At 51.5% G+C, this 25977-nt stretch overlaps 2 protein-coding genes and 1 long non-coding RNA gene across 6 annotated transcripts; 1 reads left to right on the forward strand and 2 right to left on the reverse strand.

Annotated features, from left to right (window-relative positions):
* Positions 1-7043: 7043 nt before the first annotated feature.
* Positions 7044-18064, reverse strand: MMP14 (matrix metallopeptidase 14). Its single transcript, XM_084767297.1, has 10 exons — positions 17675-18064; positions 13893-14041; positions 13532-13654; positions 12869-13176; positions 12061-12222; positions 10689-10849; positions 10346-10484; positions 10070-10220; positions 9461-9576; positions 7044-9119 (listed from the first exon to the last, which is right to left on the reverse strand). The coding sequence occupies exons 1-10, from the start codon at positions 17780-17782 to the stop codon at positions 8788-8790; spliced, it is 1749 nt and encodes a 582-aa protein (XP_084623423.1). The 5' UTR covers positions 17783-18064; the 3' UTR covers positions 7044-8787.
* Positions 18065-20089: 2025 nt separating this feature from the next.
* MRPL52 (mitochondrial ribosomal protein L52) lies at positions 20090-24726 on the reverse strand. Of its 4 annotated transcripts, none has more exons than XM_084767325.1 (5): positions 22769-24720; positions 22638-22695; positions 22493-22560; positions 20906-20974; positions 20090-20257 (listed from the first exon to the last, which is right to left on the reverse strand). In XM_084767325.1, exons 1-5 carry the CDS (start codon positions 23133-23135, stop codon positions 20154-20156), a joined length of 666 nt encoding a protein of 221 aa, XP_084623451.1. In that variant the 5' UTR covers positions 23136-24720; the 3' UTR covers positions 20090-20153. The 4 variants fall into 4 exon arrangements, with proteins under 4 accessions (XP_084623451.1, XP_084623450.1, XP_084623449.1 ...); XM_084767324.1 differs by having other exon boundaries at positions 20910-20974; positions 22769-24683; XM_084767323.1 differs by having other exon boundaries at positions 20910-20974; positions 22638-22698; positions 22769-23573.
* On the forward strand, positions 20264-22570 carry LOC311589048. The gene is made up of 2 exons (XR_014776396.1): positions 20264-20403; positions 21777-22570. It is a non-coding gene; the product is annotated as an uncharacterized lncRNA (long non-coding RNA).
* Positions 24727-25977: the final 1251 nt, after the last annotated feature.

Raw genomic sequence — 25977 nt, forward strand, 5'->3', positions numbered from 1 at the left:
ACTCACTTTGTAGACCAGGCTGGCCTCGAACTCACACGATCCACCTGCCTCTGCCTCCCGAGTGCTGGGATTAAAGGAGTGCCCACCACTGCCCGGCTGCGTCCCTTCTTTTAGGACTTACATGCAGGCTCGCACGAGCTGGGTATGGGGAGGGTTGGCCTCTGTAGGGCAGTAAAGACCAGTGAGATAGTTGGAGGTGCACGGCATTCAGGCTAGAAGGGCCCTGCTGGAACCCCAGGACTGGGTGAAAGCTGGGTTGGCTCGTGGCACCTGAAGGCTTAAAATCTCCTCAAGAGCTGGGCCATCATAGCCTAACACCACTCCCAGGTTAAGAACAGGCCTTGTGGGTAGAGTAATGGATCCTGGAGTGACGAAGACGATGATGGCTCAGCAGATAAAAGGGCATGGAAGCCGGGTGTGGTGGCGCACGCCTTTAATCCCAGCACTCGGGAGGCAGAGGCAGGCGGATCGTTGTGAGTTGGAGGCCAGCCTGGTCTACAAAGCGGGTCCAGGACAGAGAAACCCTGTCTCGAAAAACCAAAAAAAAAAAAAAAAAAAAGGGCATGGACTTCTGCTGGATGTGTTTATTTCTATCCCCCCCCCTTTTTTCCATACTAGGAATCAACCCAAGGAGGCCCCTGCTCATGCTGGACAAGGGCTCTGCTCTTGAGCTACTCTGAGCTCCTTTCACTGATTGATTGATTGATTGATTGATGCAGGACCTCACGTAATGAGCTCCAGGACAGATTCTCTTTCAAAGAAACAGAGAAAGGGTAGAGGCAGGAGCATCAGAAGTTCACGGCTAAGATGGCAGTGGTAGTCCACATCTTTAATCCTACTACTCAGGAGGCGGAGGCAGGCCTGGTCTACAAAGTGAGATGCAGAACTGCCAGGGCTACACAGAGAAACCTTGTCTCAAAGGGAGGAAGCAAGGAAGGAAGATGGAAAGAAAGAATTTATGGTTATTCTTGCCTGCATAAGGAGTTGGAGGCCAGCCTGGGTTACTTGAGATCCTGACTAGACTGGTAGGTAGGTAGGTAGGTAGATGGATATAGATAGACAGGCAGATAGACAGACAGGCAGACAAGAATACTTTGCCATGTCTGAATATATTCACAGAGACATTATTGTCTCCAAGATGTATTCAGGGCAGCCATGCTCCAAGCACAAAGCAAGGCACTGAGCAGATGCAGAAAACGTTACACGTCCCTGGATGCTGGGTGAAGGGGGATTCCTGATGGTAAAGGAATCGGAGTGCCTGGAGCCTGGGTCACGTGCATGACTAATCTAAGTCTTCTGCCGCACCAGTCTTGGTTCTGTTTTTTTATTATTATTATTATTATTATTATTATTATTATTATTATTATTATTATTATTATTATTATTATTATTTTGCCTTTTTTTTTTAAGCACCGAGAAAGGATTTGCACTAAACGTCTATGAAGAGGGCATCTGAGATAGCTCAGCAAATAAAAGCATTTGTTGTGAAAGCCTGGGCTCTGGCCTCCAGAGGTGGAAGGCGAGAGCCATGTCCACATGTGTGCTGTACACGCAGGCCCACCGCCATCATACACACACACACACACACACACACATGCACACACACACACACACACACGCACATACACACACACACGCACATACACACACACACACGCGCGCGCACACACACACACACGCACATACACACACACACGCGCGCACACACACACACACACACACACGCACATACACACACACACGCTAATATGTGTGGCAGTACAGGCCAGCAATCCCAGCATGGGGAAGGTGGAGTGAGGCAAGAGGCTCAGGAGTTCTCGGGCAGCTTAGGTTTCATTGTGAGATTCTATCTCAACAAAACAAACAAAAGCATGAGGGAGCAAAAAGAAAAAAAAATGCTCAGACATACAAACTAACATGACAGTGAGCTATACATCCCACTAAGATGACCAAGCCTGGTGATTTCACACATCAGTGCAAATATGAAGCTATGAAACTGGGAGATATTTGTACCAAGAAGGTCTGATACAAAATGAAATGAAATGTAGCTACACAGTCCAAAAGCTCAAAAAAAACAAAACAAAACAAAACAAAAAACAAAAACAAACAAACAACAGGGAATGAACAAAACAGGTTACAGGGAGTGCCCACTTGGAGACACAGGAAAATCTCAGAGCTGGAGAGATCGCTCAGTAGGTTAGACTATTGGCTGCTTGGGGCTGGAGAGATGGCTCAGTGGTTAAGAGCACTGCCTACTCTTCCAAAGGACCTGGGTTCATTTCAGTTCTTAGCACCCACACGGCAGCTCACAACTGTCTGTAACTCCAAGATCTGACAGTTTCACACCAATGCACATAGATTAAAACTAAATAAAATATTAAAAAAAAAGACTATTGGCTGCTCTTGAAGAGGACCTGGGTTCAGTTTCCAGGATGCATTTGAGTGTTCACAATGGTCTGTAACTCCAGTTCCAGGAAATCTCATGCCCTCTTCTGACCTCTGTGGGAACAAGACCTGCGTGGAGTGCACTTACATGCAGGTAAAATACGTGGAAACAGCACAACAATCAAGGACTTGGTGCCTCTAATGGAGGGAATTTAGAGAGCACACAGAGGTCCTTCAAAGATACTGGCTCTATTTTCTTAGGTGATATAATAGATACATTGACATTTATCCTTTTTCACTAACTTGCAAGGAGCCAGTTTTTTGCTTGTTTGCTTGCTTGCTTGCTTGCTTGGTTTTTTTTGAGACAGGGTTTCTTTATGTAGCCCTGGCTGTCTTGGAACTTGCTCTCTAGCCCAGGCTGGCCTTGGACTCAGAGAGCTGTCTGCCTCTGTCTCCCAGTGCTGGGATTAAAGGCTTGGGTCACTACTGCCTGGCAAGGAGCCATTTTTTTTTATTCCTCTTTTGTGGGTAGTCTGTCCTTGCCCCAACTTCCCCCATCTTTCCCGGAGTTAGGGAAGTGCCTATGGGAACTGCAGTGAGTGGGCAGGATGTGACCCATGCTTAGGCAGTTCCCAGGCCCATCTGGTCCCTGAGTCAGTGAGCTACTGCAGGCACTCGGAGGATGCCCTCCCAATGACGATGACAGTGACATCCACCACAATGCCACCTTTTCTTTCCTTTTTCCTTTTTTTTTTTTTTTTTTTTAAATACAGGGTTTCTCTGTGTAACAGCTCTGGCCGTCCTGGAACTCGCTCTGTAGACCAGGCTGGCCTCGAACCCACAGAGACCCACGTGCCTCCGCCTCTGTTTTTAGACAGTGTCTCATGCAACCCGAGCTGGAAATTCTGATCTTCCTGTTTCCACCTCCTTGTGGACGTACATTACAATGCCTGGTTTTATATGGTGCCTGGGATCAAAGTTAGGTCTTGCACATGGCAGGCAAAGTCCTCTACCAACAGAGGCTCACCCCCAGCCGCAGACACGGCTCTTGGTAATCTGGAAGCAGCTGATCTCTTTTAAGCCGTGAAGGCCACGAGGACGGAAGATAAGCAGTTTAGGGGGACCTGGCCTCAGCATGGATGCAGAGTAAGACACCCCCTGGGGGTGTGATGACGGCTGGCCCAGGTTTGAGGTGTCAAATGGTCCTGCTGTGGAGCATCAGGACTAGTGGCAAGGGGGGGGGGCGCGGAGAGGGGCTTGAGCCTGGCCGGGGAAGGCAGGCTTGGAAAGAGCTAAGGCGTTGGCGCTGGGCCAGCGTGGAAAGTATGTGTATGAGCTCACTGGGAAGCTGGTTTCTGTCCAGTCAGGCCTGCCTGCCTTCCAAGTCCTGGCTCTTTAGCCCCAGCGGTCTGCCACTGGGGTCTCCCCAACTCCCCAAGATTGAGGGATAAAGGCAAGAAGTCCTAGGGGGTAGGGATTGGGGTAGAAAATTGGTGGCGCACGCCTTTAATCTCAGCACTCGGGAGGCAGAGGCAGGCGGATCCCTGTGAGTTCGAGGCCAGACTTGTCTAAGAAGTGAGTCCAGGACAGCCAAGGCTACATAGAGAGACCTTGTCTCGAAAAAACAAACAAACAAACAAACAGAAAACAAAAACAAAACAAAACAAACAAACAAAAAACCGAGTCTCCTAAAGGAGATGAACTTACACTGGGGATAGGTACACACTGGGTACAGGGACTGTAGGACAACTGCCCAAGCTAAGGCTGGAGTCGTCCGGGGACTTATGGGAAAAAGTCATTCCTGTGAAGGCTTTGCTGTCCCCCTGTTCTTCCCAATGTTCACCAACACCCCCTACTTCTGTTGTATGCAAGAACACCTTTAGCCTCTCTGGTTTCTGAGTCTCTTTAGCCCCTTCCTTCCTTCTGAACACCCGTTCCTACCTCTGGGAAGCAAAGGGGGTAGGCTGCAAACTGGCTCCCCGTCCTGAGGAGCGTCTCCTGTGCCTCTTCTTCTCACCTCTGGTTGCCTGCACTGACTTGCTGCATGCTACCACAAACAAACAAACACAGATGCATGCCCCCACAAAGTCACCCAGATACGTGGGGCTACACTGGAAGAGATGCCCAAAGAACCTTGTCATAGAAAAACAAACAAACATACAAACAAACAAAAAAAAAACAAAACAAAACCCAGGTTGCCTTGGGTCTTAGTTTTAGTTTTGCAGTGCGGAGGATCAAATTCAGTACCGCTTGTGTTAGGCAAATGTTCTACCACTGAGCCACATCCCTAGTGCCTGATATGGGGCTTAAATTTGGACTAAGGAACTGTGTGACCTTGCAGGCCTCAGTTTCTTCGTCTGTGAAATGGGCCTGTGTTGGGGCCTCTGTGGCTCTGTATACCGCCAGCATTAGTGATTGCTGTTCTTCAGCCTCCCGCAAGGGCACGGATAATACAGAAGGGAAAGATGGCTGGGAAAAGTCTGACTGTGGAGGAAAGGAAAGGAAAAGACCAGCAAGGCTAACCAGATTGCAGTGGGTGGAGGTGTTCCTCTGCTCAAATTCTCTTTTAGAGGGTGTGGCACCTCTTAGGTCTTCCCTCCCCTGGTCAGCCTGGCCGGCAGCCCAAGAGGCTTTGGACCAGCTGGTGGCAGGACCCCTGGAAAAGGGGAATGATGAAAGAGAGGGGACCCTCACCCCAGGATGTGGGGTGTGTTGGTGGGCAACCTACTGCTCCCTTCTTGGTCCTTGGTCCCACTCCATTATCTTCTTAGACCAGTGTCCTCCGGGTAGCCCAAACCTTCTCATATATTCCACTTGGCTCCTTCTGGCTGCCCCAACTCACAAGCGCTGCTTTCGAATAAAGGAACTTGGAACCATAGAAACTGGGTCAGGCCCAGCAGACAAATCGGCCAGGCCAGTGAAAACAGTTTGTAGGTCCTTGGGAGCCAGAGGGCCCTCTGCCTCCTGTCATCCTATCTTGACATGGTGGCTCGCTCAAGTGGGGCCTTGTGACCACGAAGGCACCTTCCAAGGTCATTGGGTAACCTCATGGGGTGGGGTGGACAAGGCCAAGCAGAGCGTCAACACCAGGCCCTTCAGCCCCCGCCTCGCAGCCCTGTCTGTGCAGAACCAGCCGTCCAGCTCGTCCCCCTTTGTCTCCAAGTTCTGCACTCCCATTTCTCCCCTTGGCTCCGGAGAGCATCTTGTGATCCCAGAATCCCAGCCAAACAATTTCCTCGTGATGGGGAAACCGCACTCCATCCCTGGGGCTCCCCCCCCTCTTCCCTCTGGCAGTACCCCCTCCCGGGCTCTTCCACTGGCTCCAGCTGTGTTTTGCAGAATTCCCTCTGGATAACATCTGTAATTGCCTCCAGATGTGGACCACAAAAACACAAAAGGGGCCATGAGCTCATCTTTTAAGTAGTTTTTTTTTTTTTGTCACATGCATGGGCTTGACTACCCCTAGATGCCCCTGACTTCCCCAGGGCCACCTTCTCAGATCCAATCCTTTCTGTGAGGGTGGCAGCGGCAGCGGTTACACCTAACTTCATGGAGATGCACAGGCCCTGCCAAACAGCTGTTGGCAGCGGAGGCACAGAGGACCAGGGTTGCTGGCTGGCAGGAAGGTGGGGTACCCCATCTGCCAGAGTAATCATATCAGCTACCCCTGCGGAGCAGCTGGAGGGGAGACCGCTCGGGTGGGGCCAGGCTCTGACAGGCAGGCTGCAGGAGGACTGGGCTGAGGCAGGAAGGGAAGGCGGGAGAAGGGGGCTGCTCTCCTTCAGCTGAGCTGACTCAGCAACTGAGCTGACCCCTCCCTTCGGGCTGGTTTTGGAGGAAGGGAGGGTCAGCAGCCTGGGAACCCTGTCTAGGGCAGCAGTTTCTATGGAAAATGGAAACAAAGCCTTGTTATTCTAGCCTTCCAACCTGAGGGCGCTGGCTCTTCTGGGCGGTTGGGAAACTATTCTGCCATGGGTAGGACACTCCTGGGGGATCAGACCATGGGCAATGGGACAACATCATTTTTCTTTTCTTCTTCTTGGCCTTCTGATCCAACAGCAGAGCCCCAGGCATAGAAGAACCATCTCCTCCTCCTCTTTTTTTTTTTTTTTAAAAAGGAAGGGTCTTACTGTGTAGCCCCAGCTGGCCTAGAACTTACTTAATGTAGACCAGGCTAGCCTTAGACTACCAGAAATCTGCGTGCCTCAGCCTCCGAAGGGCCAGGAGTAAAGGTACGTACTGCTGTTGCTGAGCTTCAGACTAATGTGGTCATGGGAATACCCTAGCTTCGGGAACAGACATATGAAGACACCGAGTCTGTGGCCAGATCACACGGCAGGATAATGCAATTTAGGAAGATTTTCCAAATGGCCTCAGCTTGACCACTTCCTCCTATCTCTGGCATCTTGGTTCTCAAAGGTAGCCTTTTAAGGCTTTTTTGGGGGGGGGGGCGGGGGGAAAGCTGGGTTCTCCCAATCTTCTAACCTCCACTGGACTATGACTTGTCCCCCCAACTTGAACTCTTAAATCGTACCAGTCCACTAAGAATAAATATTTTTGACAGATACTAAACCCCTGTATCTCACTCAGTGCCTGCTCTTCCAGGCCCTGCTTGGCCACATCGCAGTCACCCCTACACCAAGCTATAGTCACACAAAGAATGTGAAACACAGTTTATTCTTCGTGGAAAGGTTGAAAAAGGCCAAAAAAAAAAAAAATCTCCTTAGAGAGCACTGACCCAGCCCCGCCCTGCAGGTTTCTGGGGCCAGTTGCCTCTGCCCCCCACCCCCACCCCTCCCCATGCCCTTTGTTAACAAAAAGGAACAATCTGAATGGCATTCATATATAATAATTATAATAAAAATATACATTAAACAAAACAAAACAAAACAAAACCCAAACAAGACAGAAATTTAGCTGGGCTTCCAGCACCGTTCACCCCGTTTTCCCTACCCCAAGCCCACCCAGACGCCCTTCTCCTCCTCTCACTCCCTCCACAGTCTCACTCTCCCAGTCCCCAGTACCATGACCACCTCCAGCGGCTGAAGGAGACTTCAAATGGGTGGGCTGGGTGAGGAAGAAGAGGGGCAGGACATAGGTAAAATGGGCTGAGGAGTGAGTGCCTGCATCAGGAAAGGAGGGCCTCCCTACCCAGAAGCACCCAGACACCTGCCTCACTAGGGAAATGAGGCAGGCTGAGCCAGCCAAGGCCTCTGACAGCCTCCCCTAATCTCCATCGAGTCCCCAGGCCATATATATATATATATGTTTTTGTTTTTGTTTTTTTTTTACTCCTGTACCCACTTTTATCCTTCCCTTCCACACTGTCAGTGAGCGAGAGGACAAAAAGAGGCCGGTGCGGTTTCCTTAAGACTCTTTCTGAGAGATCCAATAACATTCACCCACTCCGTGTGTGCCCTGCCGTCTGCCCAGACTCCCAGGCATACACTGCCACCACCACACTTCGTTTCCTGCCCGCCCCTGACTGCTGTCTCTGGATCCCAGCCCCCAGCTACGTGCATTTGAACAAGGTCTTTTTCTGCTACGAGCCATCAGGTTCACTCTCCTGGTCCAGACCCTACTGTCTTCCCTTGACCTCCACCTGGGGTCATTCCCCCTGGTCCCAGCTCTTCCAACCTTGAACTTGCCATCCAAGGCTAACATTCAGGAGGCGTCCGGCTTGCCAAAGGTTTCCTCAGACCCATTTAGTCCTTAATGGCTCCGGCGCCTTTGGAAGGTCTCCAGGCTCTGTTGGATAGAGGCAGATCTTTGTGGAGAGGAGCTTGGCTGTCTAAGCCACGAAGACTCTGTTTGAGCATTTTTTCCCCCTCTTTCTTTCTTTCCTTTTCTTTCTTTCTTTTTATTTTAAATCAAAGTCTTTAGTGTAGCCGAGCAATCTTTCCACCTCCAAACACACACTCCTCAGATTCCTTTTAGTCAGACTGGTGAGAGGGTGCCAACTGGGTACACTTGGTACTTATGGGGGCTCACATGCCCAGAGCCTCCTGAGGTCAGCGTTCAAAGATTTAAGATGTGTAGTTGGGGGGGGGGGGAATGGAAAAGAAGCAGATGACCCCATTTGGCCTCTGCCCATGAGGTCAGAGGGTCTTGCCTTCAAGTGCAGAGCCCTGACAACATTCAAATAGGGCTGGACACACACCAAGCTGTGAAGTTCCCTTGAGGGCCGGAGGCCAGATAGCTTCCTGCTCGGCCCTCAGGGGACCCACCTATGGACAAAGCACTGCTGGGGTGAGGGTGGGAGAGGCCAATTAAGGGACTGAGAAGGGAGGCTGGAGGGAGGGGCTCAGGATGGGTGAGGGCAGCCCACCTGCCACCATCTGCTGCCACCGGCCTTCAGAGGCAAAGTCACTGTGGTAGAAGCGGGTGGGCCAGCGGTGGGGGTCAGACCTTGTCCAGCAGTGAACGCTGGCAGTAAAGCAGTCGCTTGGGGGTCCCATGGCGTCTGAAGAAGAAGACAGCAAGGCCCACCACCAGCACCAGGAGCAACAGCAGCACAGGCAGGACCACGGCGGCCGCACTCACGGCTCCGCTGCCTTCCTCGTCCACCTCAATGATGATCACCTCCGTCTCCTCCTCAGTCCCCTCATCCGGCCTGCCCCCTGACGGGCAGCCCATCCAGTCCCGCAGAGCTGATTTGGGGTACCCTGGCTCTACCTTCAGCTTCTGGTTGTTGAATTTCCAGTATTTGTTCCCCTTGTAGAAATACGTGAAGACTGAGGGGGCACCGAGAAGACAAGAACCAGGAGCGGAAACAAGAGTCCGTAAAGGGAGAGAGAGAGAGAGAGAGAGAGAGAGAGAGAGAGAGAGAGAGAGAGAGAGAGAGAGAGAGAGAGAGAGAGACCAGAAAAACACATGGTTAGTTTGATGGCCAGCTAAGCTTACCTCTCAGTCGTCCTCAGGTGTAACATGGAGTAGGTCACAGTACCAGGTTGGGAGAGCGGAAAAGGACTGAGGGCTACCACACAGGAAAGCCCTCAGCTAGTTCCGGGCAAGCAAAGCAACAAGGACCCCACCTGCTACCGTTGTCACTGTTTCCCACAAGAGTTCTACTCACCTTCATCGCTACCCATGAATGACCCTCTGGGAGACTCGGGGATTCCTTCCCAGACTTTGATGTTTTTGGGGTACTCGCTGTCCACTGCCCTGAACTCCTCATTGAAACGGTAGTACCTGGGAGAGGGGCGGGGAAAGAGGAGGGGGTTGGATACTGCGCATGCCCTCAGAGGTTAGCGGACCCTCGACAACGACGGTGTGTGCTGGACGCGGTGGGGACAGGGGTTTTGAGTAATGAGGGCCTGCGGCTGAAAGGGGAGGAAGGAGGAGGTGGAAGGGAGGGCCAGGCTGGAAGGAGCCACCAGCAGCCCCTTAATGACAGTGCCTGGTGGCTGGGGTGGAGGCGCAGTGTTGGGGGCAGGAGGCATCAAATGACCAGGTTTGAAACGGGTGACCCGGTCACAGCCCACTCACACAGCACTATGAAAAACTGCCTATTGCTAGGCAATAGTGCCGGCTCCTTTCCCAAGGCAACACCTTGGGGGTGGGGGTGGGGGTGGGGCGGCAGGAAGTGAGCCTTTCTTCAGAATTCAGGGATGGGGGTGTTTGGGGTGGCAGTGGTAGTGGTTTCTGAGTAGAGAGGCTTGGGGCTATGGGTTTGAGGTCTTACTTATTTCCCCGGAAGAAGTAGGTCTTCCCGTTGGGCATCCAGAAGAGAGCCGCATCGATCTTATCAGTAGGCAGTCCTCGGCCGAGCTCTTTAATGTGCTTGGGGTACCCAGGCTCCAGGGAGGCTTCGTCAAACACCCAGTGCTTATCTCCTGGGAGAAGACAGAAGAACAACATCTGGCTTCAACTTGACTCTGAGGCCACTGGGAGTGAAGTGGGACCAGCTCATCCCAGGAGACCCCTCCCAACTTCCCAAGACTAGGAACTGCCCGGTTACCTTTGAAGAAGACAAATTTGCCATCCTTTCTCTCATAGGCAGTGTTGATGGATGCAGGCAGGCCCCTCCAGAATTGGCCGATGGGCATTGGGTACCCATCCATCACTTGGTTATTCCTCACCCTCCAGAACCATCGCTCCTGGAACCCAGTAAAGGTGAGGAGAAGACATTATGCCTTATGCCTTAAGTTTTCCTCAGTCCCCAAGGCTCCCTTCAGTCCTCAGGCCGATGGTTTTTGCTTTAGGGGTCCTTCTGTTACTATTCCAACCCAGCTTCCTTGCTGAGTGTCCTTCTGTGTCCCCAGCTCCCCCAACGACAATCTCACCACTTGGATTCCTCTTACCTTGAAGACAAACATCTCTCCTCGGAGCATGGCCACGGTGTCAAAGTTCCCATCACAGATGTTGGGCCCATAGGTGGGATTTCTGGGCTTATCTGGGACAGAGGGCCAAGAGGTGGTTCTGGGTTTAGGGGGCATCTTCGTGGGTGACCCAGACTTGCTACCTGGGGAGGAGAGCAATAGAGGTACTTCAGACTGTGGGGCAGAGAGGATGGAAGGACAGAAAGATAAGCAGACAACACCCTTAGGAAGCGTGAGGAAGGGTGGGGGTGCTGCGGGATGGCTCAGCTGAAGCATGTACTGCTTTTCCAGAGGATGGGAATTTGGTCCCTAGCATTGAGATCAGGTGGAAGGTGCCTCACAGCCACTTCTAGGAAGTTGGATGCCTCTGGCCTATGTAGATACACACACAGACATGCACATGCACGCACAAACACAAACACACATAGACACACACAAATAAGAACAATGTTTTGCTTGCTTTCGAGACAGGATTTCTCTGTGTCTTGGACTTGCTTGCACTGGGGAGCTTTGGGGACTGAGGAAGACTTAAGGCATAAGGGATAGTGTCTTCTCCCTACCCATCGGCCAATTCCTGCATCCATCAATTCTACCTATGAGCGAAAGGCTTTGCTTCTCGATCTCACGCAGATCCGCCTGTCTCTGCCTCCCTGAGTGCTGGGATTACAAGCGTGTGCCCCACCATGCTCAGCAAGAACAAATATTTTTTAAAAAGGCAGGGTAAACAGGCTGTGGAAAAGGATGAAGTAGTCAGATTGGGTGTGTTCAAAGTGGGCCTGTGGGGCTGGAGAGGTGGCTCAGAGGTTAAGAGCACTGCACTGACTACTCTTCCAGAGGCCCTGAGTTCAATTCCCAGCAACCACATGGTGGCTCACAACCATCCATAATATGATCTGATGCCCTCTTCTGACCTGCAGGTGTACATGCAGGTAGAGCACTGTATACAAAATAACAAATAAATCTTAAAAAGAGAAAAGAAAAGAAAAGAAAAGCGGGCGCTGAGGGGCTAGAGATACAGCACACTGATTAGGAGCACCCACAGTTTCTACAGAGGACCCAAGTCTGGTTCCCAGCACTCACATGGCACTTTCAAGCAGTTTCAGGCATGTATGTGGTGCATATTATACATATATAGAGGCAATGCACTTATACATGTAGAATAATTTTTAAAAACTCTTTTAAAAAGTGGGAGCTAATAGAGGCAGCAAAAAGTGGTGTGTGTGTGTGTGTGTGTGTGTGTGTGTGTGTGTGTGTGTACTGTACAGGCTTCACAGCATGGTGGAGGGAAAATGCAAACCAGAGACCAAGAGGAGACAAGTGCAGAGACAGAGGAGCAGGCATGAAGATAACTCGCCATAAAGTTGCTGGATGCCCCGGCGATCGTCATCCGGCAGCACAAAGTTCTCTGTGTCCATCCATTGGTAAAAGGGAGCCATGATGGCAGAGGGATCGTTGGAGTGCTCCAGGCCTAGGGCATGGCCCAGCTCATGTACGGCCACCAGGAAGATGTCATTCCCTGGAGGAACAGAGATGGGTGAGAGCCCGGGTCCCTCCTTCGGCTCCCTCTTTCCCCACCAGAGACTCCAGTGTCACAGACAACCCTGCTGGTCATGTTTTCCACCTAAAGTGATCAAGTTTTAAGGGTCAGCTTCCTGTTTGGTTCGGAAAGCCCAAAGGCATGTCACGACCCTCCTCTGGGTGAAGTGGGGTGTCTGGGGCAGGATCTTAAGCCCAAGAAACCCTACATCATGTTTGCCTTGAAAAGTGGAGGAGAAGGAAGCTGTTATGTCTGTGATTGGCAAGTCCGTCAGGTAGCGAGAGCAGACAACTTACTGATATAAATAGCTTAAAATACTAGTTCTGCTTTCATATGAGGTTTGGGGTTTTTTTGTTGTTGTCATTTGTTTTGAGATAGAATCTTGTTATATAGTTTAGGAGGCCTCAAACTCAAACAATCCTCCTGCCTCAGCACTTAGATTCATTCTTGAATTTTATGGATTTATGAGACAGAGTCTCACTATGTAGCACTGGCTGGCCTAGAGCTTACTATGGAGACCAGGCTGGCCACTACACCCTGCTAGCTTAGATTTTTAGATTTTAATTACTATATGCAAGTGACTGCGGACTCTGCACAGAGTAGGATCCAAGGTCCTCTTACTCACCATTTAGGTCCTCGTTTTGGACAGTCCAGGGCTCGGCAGAATCAAAGTGGGTGTCTCCTCCAATATTGGGGCCCGGGAAATAGGCATGAGCCAGGAAGCCTCCTTCGCCATCAAAGGGTGTACTGTCGCCATGGAAACCCTCAGCAAACAAGATCATGATGTCAGCCTGCTTCTCGTGACCCTCTCGGATGTAGGCATAGGGCACTTCACGGAAGCGCAGCGGCGTGGCACTCTCCCATACCCGGAAGGCCTTCCTGATGGCCTCGAATGTGGCATACTCGCCAACCTTGGGAGTATAATTCTGGATGCTACATCCAGACACAAGGGTAGAGAAGGGAACCGTTAGCATTCTCCTGTATTCTCCTACCTCTGACTGAATTCCTCAGCCACCTTGCCAGACCTGTGTCCCTGAGCTTGCATGGATGTTGTCTCATCCCAGAGAACTAAAGGTTTAAGGGAATCTTCAGGCTTAGGTTTTGCTACTACAGTGCACTGCCCTGCCCCTCCCCCACCCTCCCCGCAAAGGCTTCACTTCTTTGAAAGATTAGAGCTGTTTTTCTTCCCACTCCCTAGGCACGAAGAACAGTGCAGGCCATCTCTGACTCAAAATACTACAACTAATAGGGAAGTGTGTGAGAGAAATCTCTAGGCTGTTGGACTCACCAGAAAGTGATCTCATTATGCTGCCATTTGAGGCCCTGAATGGCATAGCGCTTCCTCCGAACATTTGCTTTGATCTCAGCCCCAAATTTATCTGGAACGCCACAGCGAGGGCGCCTCATGGCCCTGGGCGGAGGAAACAAAAGGGTCAGTATAGCAATATACAATTTCCAAAGTGTTCAAGGGGAGCTCGTGGAGGGTTGGAGTTGACCCAGGGTCAGTGTTGGGTGAGGCTTTGTAGGTATCAGTGTAGGGAAAGGCCAGGTAAGGTGAATGGGAGAGGGCTGGGCTACTGGTACTGGAGGCAGGTTCAAGCGGCTGCACTTCTGGTATTCAGCGTGGTCCCTGGATGCTGGAAACTTACTTCATGGTGTCCGCATCAGCCTTGCCGGTCACTTGTAAACCATAGAACCTCTGCATGGCGGCAATGGCAGCCGAGAGTGACTGGGGTGAACGCTGTGTATGGGTCCGCAGGTCCCCTGGAGGTAGGTAACCATACTGCTGCAGCCAGGCCTGTAAGGACAAGGGTGTGGCTTAGAGAATTTCCACTTGGTCCAGGGGGCCCGCTCGACTCTCCACAGTGTCTGGCAGATGTCCTTGGCCTAGAGAGAAATGATAGGCCTCCAGACTAGTTCTGCCAGAAACTCTCCGGCTAACTGTTGAGCTGAACTCTAGCCTAGACCCCAGTATGGCTTGCCCTCAGGGGTGATGGGGAACAGACAGCTATAATGTTGGGGAGCCACTGCTCCTGACTGGCTGTAGTGCTCTTGGAAATGAGGGCATTGGACGGTTAAGAGAGTTTTTAGAACATTTTTGGTTTGTCCGTACATGCATGCGGAGGCCAGGGGTCAATCTCTGGTACTAGGGAGCTGTGGCTCACCTATTAGGGCAGGCTGGATGGCCAGCAAGCCTCAAGGATCCACGTACCTCCGCCTCTCCAGCACTGACATTGCAAGTGTGTGTCAGAAGCAAGCATTTTACCACACCTTAGAATGTCTTAGGGCTGCCATTCTCTCCAGCACTTGCCCCTCTGTGCCAGTTCTTGAAGATATAGCATGTGCCATTTGAGGAATGGGTTGTGCCCCCCGATAGGTAGAGTGGTAGAGTTGGGGCGAGGGAGTTCCTGGAACAGAAGTGCCACACTCCTAGGACCCTCACAGCAGAAATCTTTTTAAGAAGGAGGGCAGCAAAGGAGTGAGGGGGAAGGCTGGATGATGGGGAAGCTGGGCCCTTTGGAGGTGCTCACTAATTGGCCATGGCCCTAAGTAAATGCTCTACAACCCAGGAATCAAGGCTTGGAAAGCCAAGTAAGCTATGTTACGCATAGGCTGTGAGCGCGCCAGGATTTGTCTATGGGACAGGACCCTGACAGCTCTGGTCCTACTCAAGCTTGACCTTTCTGAAGAAGTCCAGCAGGGGCTTTAAGCTGCCTAGAATAGGCACCAGGAGGGGAAAAGGGCAAACACTGCCTTGGGGCTGGCATCTCCTTCCTACCCATGGTCCGTAGGATGGCTCCATCTCCCCAGGGTGTTTTCCCTTCAGGTCTAGGCACGGGTGGTGGAGCAGTGCTCTTGTGTGGGGTCTGGGGGTGATTCAGAACCAGCTGACTTGGGACCTGAGCCCAACAGGGCAGGAATTGCAACATGGTTCCAGGAAGTGATCCCCTCTTAGAGGCTGAGCTGAAAACAACGCAGCCACTCCTCAGCCAAGAAGCCTGACCAAACAACCCTAGCACCACCTGTATCTCAAAGCCCCCCCTGGAGGCCACAGGAGTTTAACCTCTTGTATGTCAGAGGGGCCTAGCAGGGTGTGTAAGTCCAGGGTTTGTTTCCTCCGATCTGAAGGCTTGTCCTGACCTGTGCAGGCTGATACCACAGCCCGTGCCCTCCAGAGGCCTGCTGTGGCCTGTGCCAACTATGCAGGAATCTCCCTTTGCTCCTAGTGTCACCTGTATGCTCTGACTTATACTGGGGTAACAGCTGCCTCAGGGCTTGGGGGGGGGGAGGGGAGAAAGTGGGAGTGGTCTGGCATCCGCACCCCACCCCCAAGCTGGAAGTCAGAAGGAGTGAAACCAGGTCCTGAACACTTAGCCAGATTGAGGGACAGCTCTGAGAGAGGGGTGGAGAAGGGAGCTGGTGGGAGAAGCATGGTAGCCCGGAGCTCTGAATAAACCCCCTCCCTGTGCGCCTTTCAACAGGCAGGCAGGACTAAATAAGCACGCTCATACACCCTGCCCTGTACCCTGTGGAGAAAAATGGATGCTTTGTCAGGAAAAGGACTCCCCAAAAACTATCACAGAGCCAGGAAAGAAACTGTCCCCGTCATTTTCATCTCCTGGACTGGGGCAACTTTCTCTCTCCATCTCACAGAGCCAGGCCAGAACCACAGACTATGAGAGTGGAACCACAGGAGAGGACTCTGGTGTCTGCGGCTGAGTGGGGGGAAGGGCGAAGCACCAGACACATCAAGGATGGGAGGAGAGGGCTTTCCTGGCCTTAGCCTGGAGCTGGGGAAGCCTGGCTGGTGAAAGGGACCTGGCTACTTCAGGCCTACCTGGGCTGCCCCTTCTCTCCCGTCAGCTTGGCCTGAAGAAGGAGCAACTGTTTGGGGTGGACCGACCCAGTTGGCTGGCACTGCCTTCATCAATAAGGGCAGGGTATTCCCTGTGAGAAAGTCAAGGACCGCCTCCCACGTTAGGAGGCTGAGAGGGTGGGGGCTCTCCAAGCTCCACATCAAGCCTTGGATCCTGGCCTTTGGGTCTGCCCCGCCCTCCCTCAGCTTCCCACCCTACTGTGTTCCAGAAGCAAATGGTGGTTCTGGCTCTGGGATGACCGTGATCCACTTAGAGCAGAGCCAGGGCTGCTGCTGCCCCTCCCCTAGGGGACCTAGTGGAGGCTGGGGAGGGAAAAAGAAGTTGGCAGTGGGCAGTTTTCCAGAGGCTCCTTTTGTTAGGCGCGTTCTCTTTGGGGGCTGAGATGGGAGCTTCAGGCCTGGGAGAGGCGCTTCCTCTGTGACAACTGGGTTTGGTTCCCAGTCTCAGGGAGGTTTTTACTCTTCCTAGTTTCCACACACAGTGGAGCCCTCACTCCACTCCTAGGGCTACACACTAGTTCGTTCAGCCCCAGGTCTCTTCAGGGGTACAGGAGGCATGTGCCCCGGGGAGGTTCATTCGGAGGGTGCTGTCTGGCTTGGGCCTGTCCTGCCCAGAGCGTGCCCTGCATTTTGGGCCCTTCCCAGCCCTTCCCTACCACACCCAGGTCCCCACCAGGCTGAGTGGGTTGGGGTGGACCAAAATAAGAAGCTGATTAAATCTGTCTCCCACCTTCACCCCAAAATAAGAGAGGGAGGGAAAACTTCCTCGGATTACTCCCACGCCGCTTCCTTCAGGACCTGGGTGGGCTATGGTCAAGGAAGAGTTGGGGATCGGGGTGGGGGCGCCAAGACAGTCAGAGCTGGAGGGTGACCCAGGCTCATCCTCAACTCACTCGCCAAGTAACTCCCCCTAGTCACTATGCAATTAACGCAGAAAAACGATTAACAACAACAACAAAAAACCCCCCACCCCCGAAGGCGGTGGCCAGGCTGAGCCCCGCTGCTCACAAGAAGAGCTTTGTGTGCGCAGAAGTTTGGCCCGCTGCGATCCTCGACGCCAGGGCCCACGGCCCGCACCGAGAGCGGTCAAGGGGGAGGCGAGTAGCTCTCGGCCGCCCCCCGACGCCCCACTTGGTACAGATGCGCCCGTGCAGGGCCGCAGGCACCTGAGTGCTGCCAGACTGAAGGAACAACCCGCGTATGACACCGGCCTGGACGGCGAGGGGTTGGAGCGGAGTACAGTGTTTAGGAGGCTCCCGCCTGGTGCAACAGGGCGCGCAGAGCTCAGGAGAGCGAGGCCTGGGCTCCGCTGCAAAGTTTCTTCCAGGGAAGGGAGGAGTGGGAAAGAGTCAGTGGCGGAGGAGGGAGTTTTGTTGGAGGCAGGCAAAAGTTGGATCGACTTGCGAGTTTGCAGATGAGGAGGGAAAAGAAAGGCTGGAACAGCAGAGCCCCCAAGAGCCCTGCTCGCAGCGGGGGCTGTCTCCTTGGAGGACCCCCCCGGGCTCGCCTCCCCGGTGGGCGCAACTCCGGGAAGGGCCGGAGGAGCTCACTTACTTCGGGGCTGAAGTTGCTGCCTTGGGCCCAGCCGAGGGAGGCGAGCGCGGTGCCGAGCGTGAGGAGCGGGAGCAGGAGGCTGCGGGAGGATCGAGGGGTGGGAGACATGGTCCGCGGCGTCGGGGCGCCGGGCGGTGCGGGCTCCGTGGCGGGGCCCACGCCCTGGGGTCCTGCCGCCGCTCTCCTTGGGCGCCTTTGTCCTCTGAACGAACGGGATTTGGATTCCTAGAGCGCAGTCGGCTTGGAGGTGAGGGGATTGCTCCTGAAAGTGCCCGTTTGCTCTTCTCTTTTCCGTTTTTTGATCTTTCTTCTGCTTAGTCGGCAACTGAGTTGGAAGCCCTCTCTGCTCTCTCCTTTGGTCCCTCCCTTCTCCCACAGCCTCTCCCCCGCCCCCGCCCCAATGCCCTCCTTTTCTGGTGGGGACGTGGTTGTTTCAGCCTGAATCCAATTACAGCCAAGAGCTGGAGAGAAGGGGGAAAAAAGTTGCCTTTCTGTGGTGCAGGCTGCCATCTGCAGGGGTTGAGGCCACAGCTGACAACTAACTAGGAGCCTGGGTGTCCCAGGGGACAGGATGCGGAAGGCTTTCTCTTCCTAAGCATTTTTTGGGTGGCCTGATTCCCGTGGTATTCAGCATGTCTCATTTCAGAGTGATCAGTATTGGGAGGCCCGATGGCTAGGGATGGTGGTGACACGAGTTAGGTAGAGAGAAAAGGCATTTAACGAGGGGGGTTGTGTCCGCAGACAAACTCTCTCTCCTGCCCCAAACTTAGACCGTAACAAAAGAGAGTGCCTAACAGCAAACACAGTTTCTTTTGAGTTTGGGGACCCACACCTTTATTAATGGCTTTTGTAATCTGGCTGTTCCATTGAGTGTTAACTGGCTGGGCAGGAAAAGGGTTCGGGTCAGAGAATTGGGGAAAGCCAGATAAAAGTTTGATGGAAATTGTTGGGAGAGGAAGGACTGGGAGTTAGGACTGTGGAGTTTCCTTCACGGTCTTTACACACCGGAGTAGAGCTTCCGTGATGGCTGGGCTGTGAGAACAAAAGGAGAGGCATGCAGGGAAGGGGGGGGGGGGGGGGGAAGACAGGCAGAAGCTGGCAGTGAGAAAAGGAGAGAGATAAGAGGTTGAGAACCAGATCTGGAACGCACCACGCTGTGGGGACAGAGGCAGGAAAAGTGTGGGAGACAGAAAACTCGACCATCAGCGAAATGTAAGATCCAAGAATTGCATTTGGTCAGCGAGAGGAAGGAGGTAGTGGGGAGAAGGGAGGGAAGCAAGCAAGGGAAACAGCAGAGGAGGGGGTGGAAATAAGGTCAGGTAGGAAGCTTCAGAGACACAGAACTGCCAGGTTTGTGCTGGGAAGACTGGCCAGCATTCAGCACCGGAGCGGAAACAAAGTCCTTGCCTTCAGAATCCAGGGATGGCTCATGATCAATAGAGTGAATGACTGCTAGGTTGTGAGCTGTGTCTAGCTTTCAGGAGGTGAACAGTGGCTATTAGTGCCACAGTGACATTGTGTGGGGCTGGGGAAGTACAGGAGGACCCTTTTCAACCACCTCTGGAATTTAGTGAGAACATAACTCCTGCAGCGGAAGACAAAACACCCAAGGATAATTGTTCCTAACTTAGCCTTCCAGTCTGGGTGTCTCCTGGACCATGTATTTGGATACTAGTTGCTTGTTAAAGGACTTCTGCCAGGTGTGGTGACACATGGCTTTAAACCCAGACAGAGGCAGGAGGATCTTTTGAGTTCAAAACAGCTTGGTCTACTTGGCCAGCCAGAGCTAGAGTGAGACCCTGCCTCAAAAAGAAACAAACAAAAGGCCTGGCATGGTGGTGAACGCCTTTAATCCCAGCACTCAGGAGGCAGAGGCAGGTGGATCTCTGCGAGTTTGAGGCCAGCCTGGTCTACAAAGTGAATCCAGGACAGCCAGGGGAACACAGAGAAACCCTGTCTCGAAAAACGAAGGGGGGGGGGAAAGACCTCAGACAGAGAGCCCTTTTCATTATTACTGAATGCCAACTGTACACAAGTGAACTGTGTGTGGGCCACTGGTGATGCAAATATGAGGGTTAATGTGAAGGTGAGCTGCTGCTCCGAGCTGGGTCAGTCCTATGGCCAGCAAGGCTAAGTGGTGGGGTCGGGGCATGCTTAGGTTTTGCAAAGCTCTGGGTTTATTCATCAGCACCAGGGCCAAAATAATGACCCCAGAGCAAGTTCTGGCTGAACTGGAATGGAGCGAGGACTAAGGGCATTGGGCCAAGGATGCAGGCAGAGATGTCAAGCTCCTCCTGGTGCCTGAGGTCTTTTGCTGTCAATACAAATAGTGGTGGTGGTGGTGGTGGAATGGCTTTATTCTGCCTAACATAAAGCATTTAGGTGATAGAGAAGAAAACCAGAGAGAGTCTGGGAACGTGGGACAGGAGCGGCTTTTTATTGATTTGGAAGTGGCCTTCTCAGAGAAGTCCCTTTAGGTTTAAGAGGATTTTCCTGCTTCCTTTCTTCCTCTAATTTCTGCTGCCTGAGCTTCCACGCCTGTAATCCAGCATCCATTTCCTGTGTCAGCAGAACAACTCGTCTCTGAAACAGACAGGAAAAGGGTAACATCTGGGGCTCAAGCCTACGTACCATCGAGCAGATATCCTTTCTCCCCCAAAGCCAAAGGTTTTCAGCTGGCTGCAGATGCCTGACTGGCGTCACACCAGGCCTTGCACGGCAGAAGGGAGGTAAGGATGTGAGGCTGGGAGTCTCACAGTGCTATCAAAACATTTGGCTTGGGCTGGGTAGGGTGGAGCATCCTTTGAGCCTAGCACTCACTAGGGAGGCAAAGGCAGGCCCATCTCTTGCGTCTGGTCTATATCCCTCATTTAAACAAACGAACAAATAGAATTAGGTGTCAGGACTGGAGAAATAGCTGCTGGTTTATGGGGCTGGAGAGACGGCCCAGTGGTTAAGAGTTACTCTCTGCTTTTGCATGGGACCTGGGGTTCAACTCCCAACAGCCACATGGCAGCTTACAACCATCTGTAATTCTAGTTCTGGAGGATCTGACGCCCTCCTCTGGCCGCCACAGGCACCAGGCACATATGTGATGAACATACACTCATACAGGCAAAACACACATCCATAGAAAATAAAAGTCAATCTGAAAGAAAACAAAGAAAAGGGTTGGTTTCAAGTGTCTTCCTCCAATCATAAACACAGCCCTTGCCAGAGCTCTGGCCGCACTCACTGCAAGCTTCTCCCTTTGCGCTTTTCTTCGAAGCTGGCCTTTCATTGGGGGTGCAGGGCGGCCATCTACGGAGAGAATTGAGAAAAGGGCCAAGTGTTAAGTGTGGTCTGGGCATCTTGTCCAAACACTGCGGTGTGAGAGGAATTACAGAAGAGCCGGTCTCTGCTGCCGCCTCTTCCAGTTTACACTTTGCTCTGGCTGGGGTGGAGGCGAGCAGGAGTGAGGCCCATCAAAAACAATACTTTAGAGGAAACCAGCTCACAACCACTCTAGCCTAATTTTTCCAAGATACATCTGGCATCTTCGGTGGTGAGGTACAAACGAATAATGGAAATGAGTTCCTAGGTATGTTCCTGTTATTTAATTTAACCCCATCATTAGCATGGAGTGAGGGTCCACTGCAATGCTGAATTCACCGGTTTATCCTCAGAAGCCCTTCGCTCAATAGGAGTCTTTGCTAAGCTTCATCTCAACTGTATAAAGAAATGCAGCTTTGGGGGCTGGAGAGATGGCTCAGAGGGTAAGAGCACTGACTGCTCTTCCAAAGGTCATGAGTTCAATTCCCAGCAACCACATCTTGGCCCACAACCATCTATAACGACATCTGTATACATAATAAATAAATCTTTAAAAAAAAGAAAAGAAAAGAAATGCAGCTTTGTCCCCCACCCCACCCCCTTTTGACCTTTGAGGTAAGGTCTCACTCTGTAGCCAAGGCTGTCCCCTAGCTCTCAATACCCCTGCTTCTGCCTGCTGAGTGGTGACTGCAGGCATTCCTCATTACTCTTTTTAATGTCATGTTTTTAAAGAGCTTTATTTTTATGTGAACGGGTATCTTGTTTGCATGTATGCATCTGTGCACCATAGGGGAGCCTGGAAGTGAGATGGCATCCGATCGATCCCCCTGGAACTGGAGTTACAAGCTGCTGTGAGGCACCATGTGCCTGTTGGGAATTGAACTCAAGTCCTCTGGAAGAGCAGCGGGTGCATATGAGGCATCTCTCCAGCACGTAAGCTTTAAAAAAATTTATTATTATTTTTTTTTAATTTTAAAGCGAAAGACTTCTCTGTATTGAATCTGCCAGCTTTAGTCTCACAGGGATCTTCGGTGTTCCTTTCAGCAGCTTTCCAAAGAATTCCTTGTGTATTTGGAATCAAATTCTCAAAATACACTCACCACATGTCTCCTTTGGAGAAGACAAAAGCCATGCACCCTTCCTGCTTGTCTTCTATCTGCAGGCTGTGATCCCCTACAGCTTACCTTCCACCTTCCTTAGCCAATTTACTATTTACTCAATCACACACAGGCTCTCACTCTGTAGTTTAGGATAATCCGGGGCTCCCTTCGTAGCACATACTCGCATTGACCTCCCGGCGATCCCTCTGCCTCAGCTCTCCAAAGCTACGATTTCAGGTGTGCGCTTACCACGCCCCACTCTGCAGTCAAGACAAACTTAAAGCTCCTAAACTCGAACTCTTTCCTAAGCAAAAGGTTCAATATTTTCCCAGACACACCCCCAACCCCTGCCAGGGGTGGTCGGTCTCTCGGAGGAAAAAAGAAGAAACCTGACGTCAAGGCTCACCCGCGAAAGACCAGTCAGGAAGCTCCGTGAGGGGCCCATAGCCGGAAGGGTTGGCAGCCAGCCCCTGCCTGGGGGGGGGGAAAACACATTGGGATGAGGGCTCGGCGGGCTTCCAGGTCCCGCCTCGCCCCCGCCCGGCACTCACTGAAGTCGCCACTGGCCGCCTGCCCGAGCCACGACGCTGCAGTGCAACCTCCGGACACCTACTGGAAAAGCAGGGAATTAGGCGGCAGGTTGCCCCGCGGCTCCCGGGTCCCCAACCCCACAGTCACTCACTGGACAGCCAGGTCCCTAAAGCAGCCATGCCGTGCAACGGGGCCGGAAGTGGGCGTGGCCACGGGGAGCCACGCGCGACGCTGCCGGGAAAACCGGAAGCCGACATCTTGAATGTGGTTTTTATCCGCCGGCCCCGCCATCTTGGGTCATCGTGCGGAAGTGAGGGCCGGCTACGGGCTGAGTGGTTTGACAGGAGGAGCTGTCCGGCGCGTGCATCTTGCTTCCTCCGGGGCGGTGGACCTACCGGTGCCTGAATCGTTCGTAGCTGTTTCCAACACCTTTCGTGGGTGGTCTCCGGGCTTTGGAAATTGAGGAAAATCAGAAGTGTAGTATCCAACGAACCTTGTTGTGCAGCTATCTGCATCATTTTATTTTATTTTATTTTTCCTGACCATGACACGATCAAATGTAGAACGAATCAGAAAATGTTGGTTCTCATCCAACAGAACTGAAGAGTAATGAGTGGGTTAGGAGATTGTAGGAATAGTAAAAACAGTTGAGATAGAGCCTTGAGTCTAGAGAAGACAAGTGAACGCAGACATGACTAATATTACAGCCGAGTGCTGGGAAGGGAAGTATATGTTATTTGCAAGAATATCTGGTGATAAAAATTGCTTTTGCAGGGAGTAGTGGTGCTCGCCTTTTTTTGTTTTCTTTTGTTTTGTTTTTTGAGATAGTGTTTCTCAATGTTATCTTGGCTGTCCTGGACTCGATTTGTAGACCAGGCTGGCCTCGAACTCACAGGGATCCACCTGCCTCTGCCTCCTGAGTGCTGGGATTAAAGGCATGCGCCACCACGCCCAGCGGTGCACCCGTTTAATGCCAGCATTTCGGAGGCAGAGGCAGGCGGATTGCTGTGAGTTCAAGGACAACCTGGTCTACAAAGTGAGTTCAGGACAGCCAGAGCGACTTAGAGAAACCCTGTCTCTAAAAAAACCAAAAAACCAAAAAACAAAAAATTACTTTGTATTTTGAGACAGGGTCTTACTATGTAACTGGCTTCTTTGGAACTCAGTGTGTAGACCAGGCTGCCTTTGAACTCAGACCTGCCTCTGCCTCCCAAATCCTAGGATATAAGGCTGCTCTGATTCCAATTTTTAAAGAGCACCCACCACACGTTCACATGTGTTAAGTATACTTTGAGTGGTCCAAAAATCAAACTTCTTGAATCCAAACATGATGTTACAATGGAAAATTACACATTTAGTCATTTAGTCAAAAACCAGGTCCACTAAGGGCTGGTGGTGGAGTTCTTGGCCTAGCACGCTCAGACTTGGGGTTCATCTCCAGCAGCATGAAGGAATTTTATGTTTAGAGTTCAGGTCCGTTCCCAACGTATCTCATTATATAAATTCATGTGTTCCCAAATCAGAGGCATTTTTGCACTAAGAGACCAGGAGTTGGACAGATTCCCTGGTAGCCATGACTAGCTAGTAAGGGTGATGAGCTTCCAAAATGGCTGGCTTCTTCCTCACCTTCTATCCTGAGGCAAAAGCCTGGCAGTTTAATTTTTATTTTATAGGCATTGTTATTTGCATGTATATGTGTGGGGGGTGTGAGATCCCCTGGAAGTGGAGTTACAGACAGTTGTGAGCTGCCTTGTGGGTGCTGGGAATTGAACGGAGTCCTCTGGAAGAGCAGCCAGTGAGTGCTCTTAACCGCTGAGCCATTTCTCCAGCCCCCAGCCTGGCAGTTTAAAACAAGAGCCTTGTGGGCTTTTTCTCCTGCCAGTAGGCCTCCTGCTGATGGACTGGCTCCCAGAAATTCAAGGCTGGATCAGTACATGTTACAAAACTGACCAACCCTAAATTAGGGCAGGAAAACTTCAGAGACTTAAAAACCCCAGCCTTGGAGAAGAGACTGGAGTTTTGGTTTCTGAGTCCCAGGCTCTGCTTTGCAAAGGGTCTTTTCTCTGCATGTGTCTGATGCGTGTTATGTGTCTCTTCAGCCCCAATAAAAGCTTTTCTTCAAGTGTTGGTTCTGTGCTGTGTTTGAGATTTCTCTGCGCCGTCCTTGTCAGTTTAGGGTTATTCTGCCTTTTAATTCTTTAACAAAACTGATCAAGGCCCCATGATGGTAGCAGTACCAAGCCTTTCAAATGAAGGATACTTAACCTGTAAAGCTAGGTCTGCCTTACCTCCCCACCACCTGTTCTGAGATGGGGTCACTTGCCAGGTAGCTCTGGATGGCCCAGTACCTGCCAGGTAGCCTGGCTACCTCAGCACCCCTGCATCGGCCTTCAGGGTTCTGGGGTTACAGGTTTTTACAGGTGTAACGATGCCTGGCTTTATTTATTCTCTTTTGATATTTACTTCTGCCTTTGAAAAACTCATTTTTCGCCGGGTGGCGGTGGTTGACACATGCCTTTACTCCTAGCACTCGGGAGGCAGAGGCAGGTAGATCGCTGTGAGTTCGAGGCTAGCCTGGTCTACAGAGCGAGTCCAAGACAGCCAAGGCTACACAGAGAGACCCTGTCTCAAAAAATGAGACAAAAAACAAAACAAAACTCATTTTTCTTTCTTTTTTCTTTTCTTTCTTTCTTTTTTTAAAAACACAAATGGTATGAGGTTTATTGTAGAAAGGGAGAGGAACAGGGGAGGGGTACCCCAAGAGGAGAAACAATATTTTTTTTTCATTTTACTCTATATCCTTCCTAACCTCTCCTGCTCCCATTTGAAGGCAGGGTCTTGTTAAGTAGCCAAGGCTGGTCTAGAACTCTATTTTTTAAATTTTTGTTTTTTGTTTTTTGTTTTGTTTTGTTTTTTTCAAAGACAGGGTTTCTTTGTGTAGCATTGGCTGTCCTGGACCACGCCCAGCTCCCTGCATTATTCTTAAACCAGGATCTGACTTTTCCTTCTGGAACAACTCAGAAACACCTCCAGGGTAAAATCCTCCAGTCTTGCGGAAGGAAATGACAAACTCTCTTGTGTTCTCCTTGTCCTTGTTAGCCTGTGTAACCCAGTCATGTACAGTTTTGCCACAAAGGACTTTGACTTACATTATCACCCTTGGAATATTTTCAGGAGAACCAAGAGTTCAAGAGTTCTAGACCAAGACGGGTAGTGGTGGCGCACGCCTGTAATCCCAGCACGCAGGAGGCAGAGGCAGGCGGATCACTGTGAGTTCGAGGCCAGCCTGGTCTATAAAGCGAGTCTAGGACAACCAAGGCTACACAGAGAAACCCTGTCTTGAAAAACCAAACCAACCAA

This window comes from Acomys minous, assembly GCF_964271855.1.
Source record: "Acomys minous genome assembly, chromosome: 18".
In the NCBI taxonomy this organism is placed as follows: Eukaryota; Metazoa; Chordata; class Mammalia; order Rodentia; family Muridae; genus Acomys; species Acomys minous.

What these genes read in the sequence shown, in the direction of transcription:
- MMP14 (XM_084767297.1), bottom strand. Translation starts at nt 17,782, where the DNA reads ATGTCTCCCACCCCTCGATCCTCCCGCAGCCTCCTGCTCCCGCTCCTC. An exon ending in GCAGCAACTTCAGCCCCGAA is followed by an intron (nt 14,042 to 17,674) that starts GTAAGTGAGCTC and finishes TTGTCCTTACAG; the next exon opens with GCCTGGCTGCAGCAGTATGG. An exon ending in CATAATGAGATCACTTTCTG is followed by an intron (nt 13,177 to 13,531) that starts GTGAGTCCAACA and finishes GTCTGGATGTAG; the next exon opens with CATCCAGAATTATACTCCCA.
- MRPL52 (XM_084767323.1), bottom strand. Translation starts at nt 23,135, where the DNA reads ATGATGCAGATAGCTGCACAACAAGGTTCGTTGGATACTACACTTCTG. An exon ending in GGCGGCCAGTGGCGACTTCA is followed by an intron (nt 22,561 to 22,637) that starts GTGAGTGCCGGG and finishes CCCCCCCCCCAG; the next exon opens with GCAGGGGCTGGCTGCCAACC. An exon ending in TCCTGACTGGTCTTTCGCGG is followed by an intron (nt 20,975 to 22,492) that starts GTGAGCCTTGAC and finishes TTCTCTCCGTAG; the next exon opens with ATGGCCGCCCTGCACCCCCA.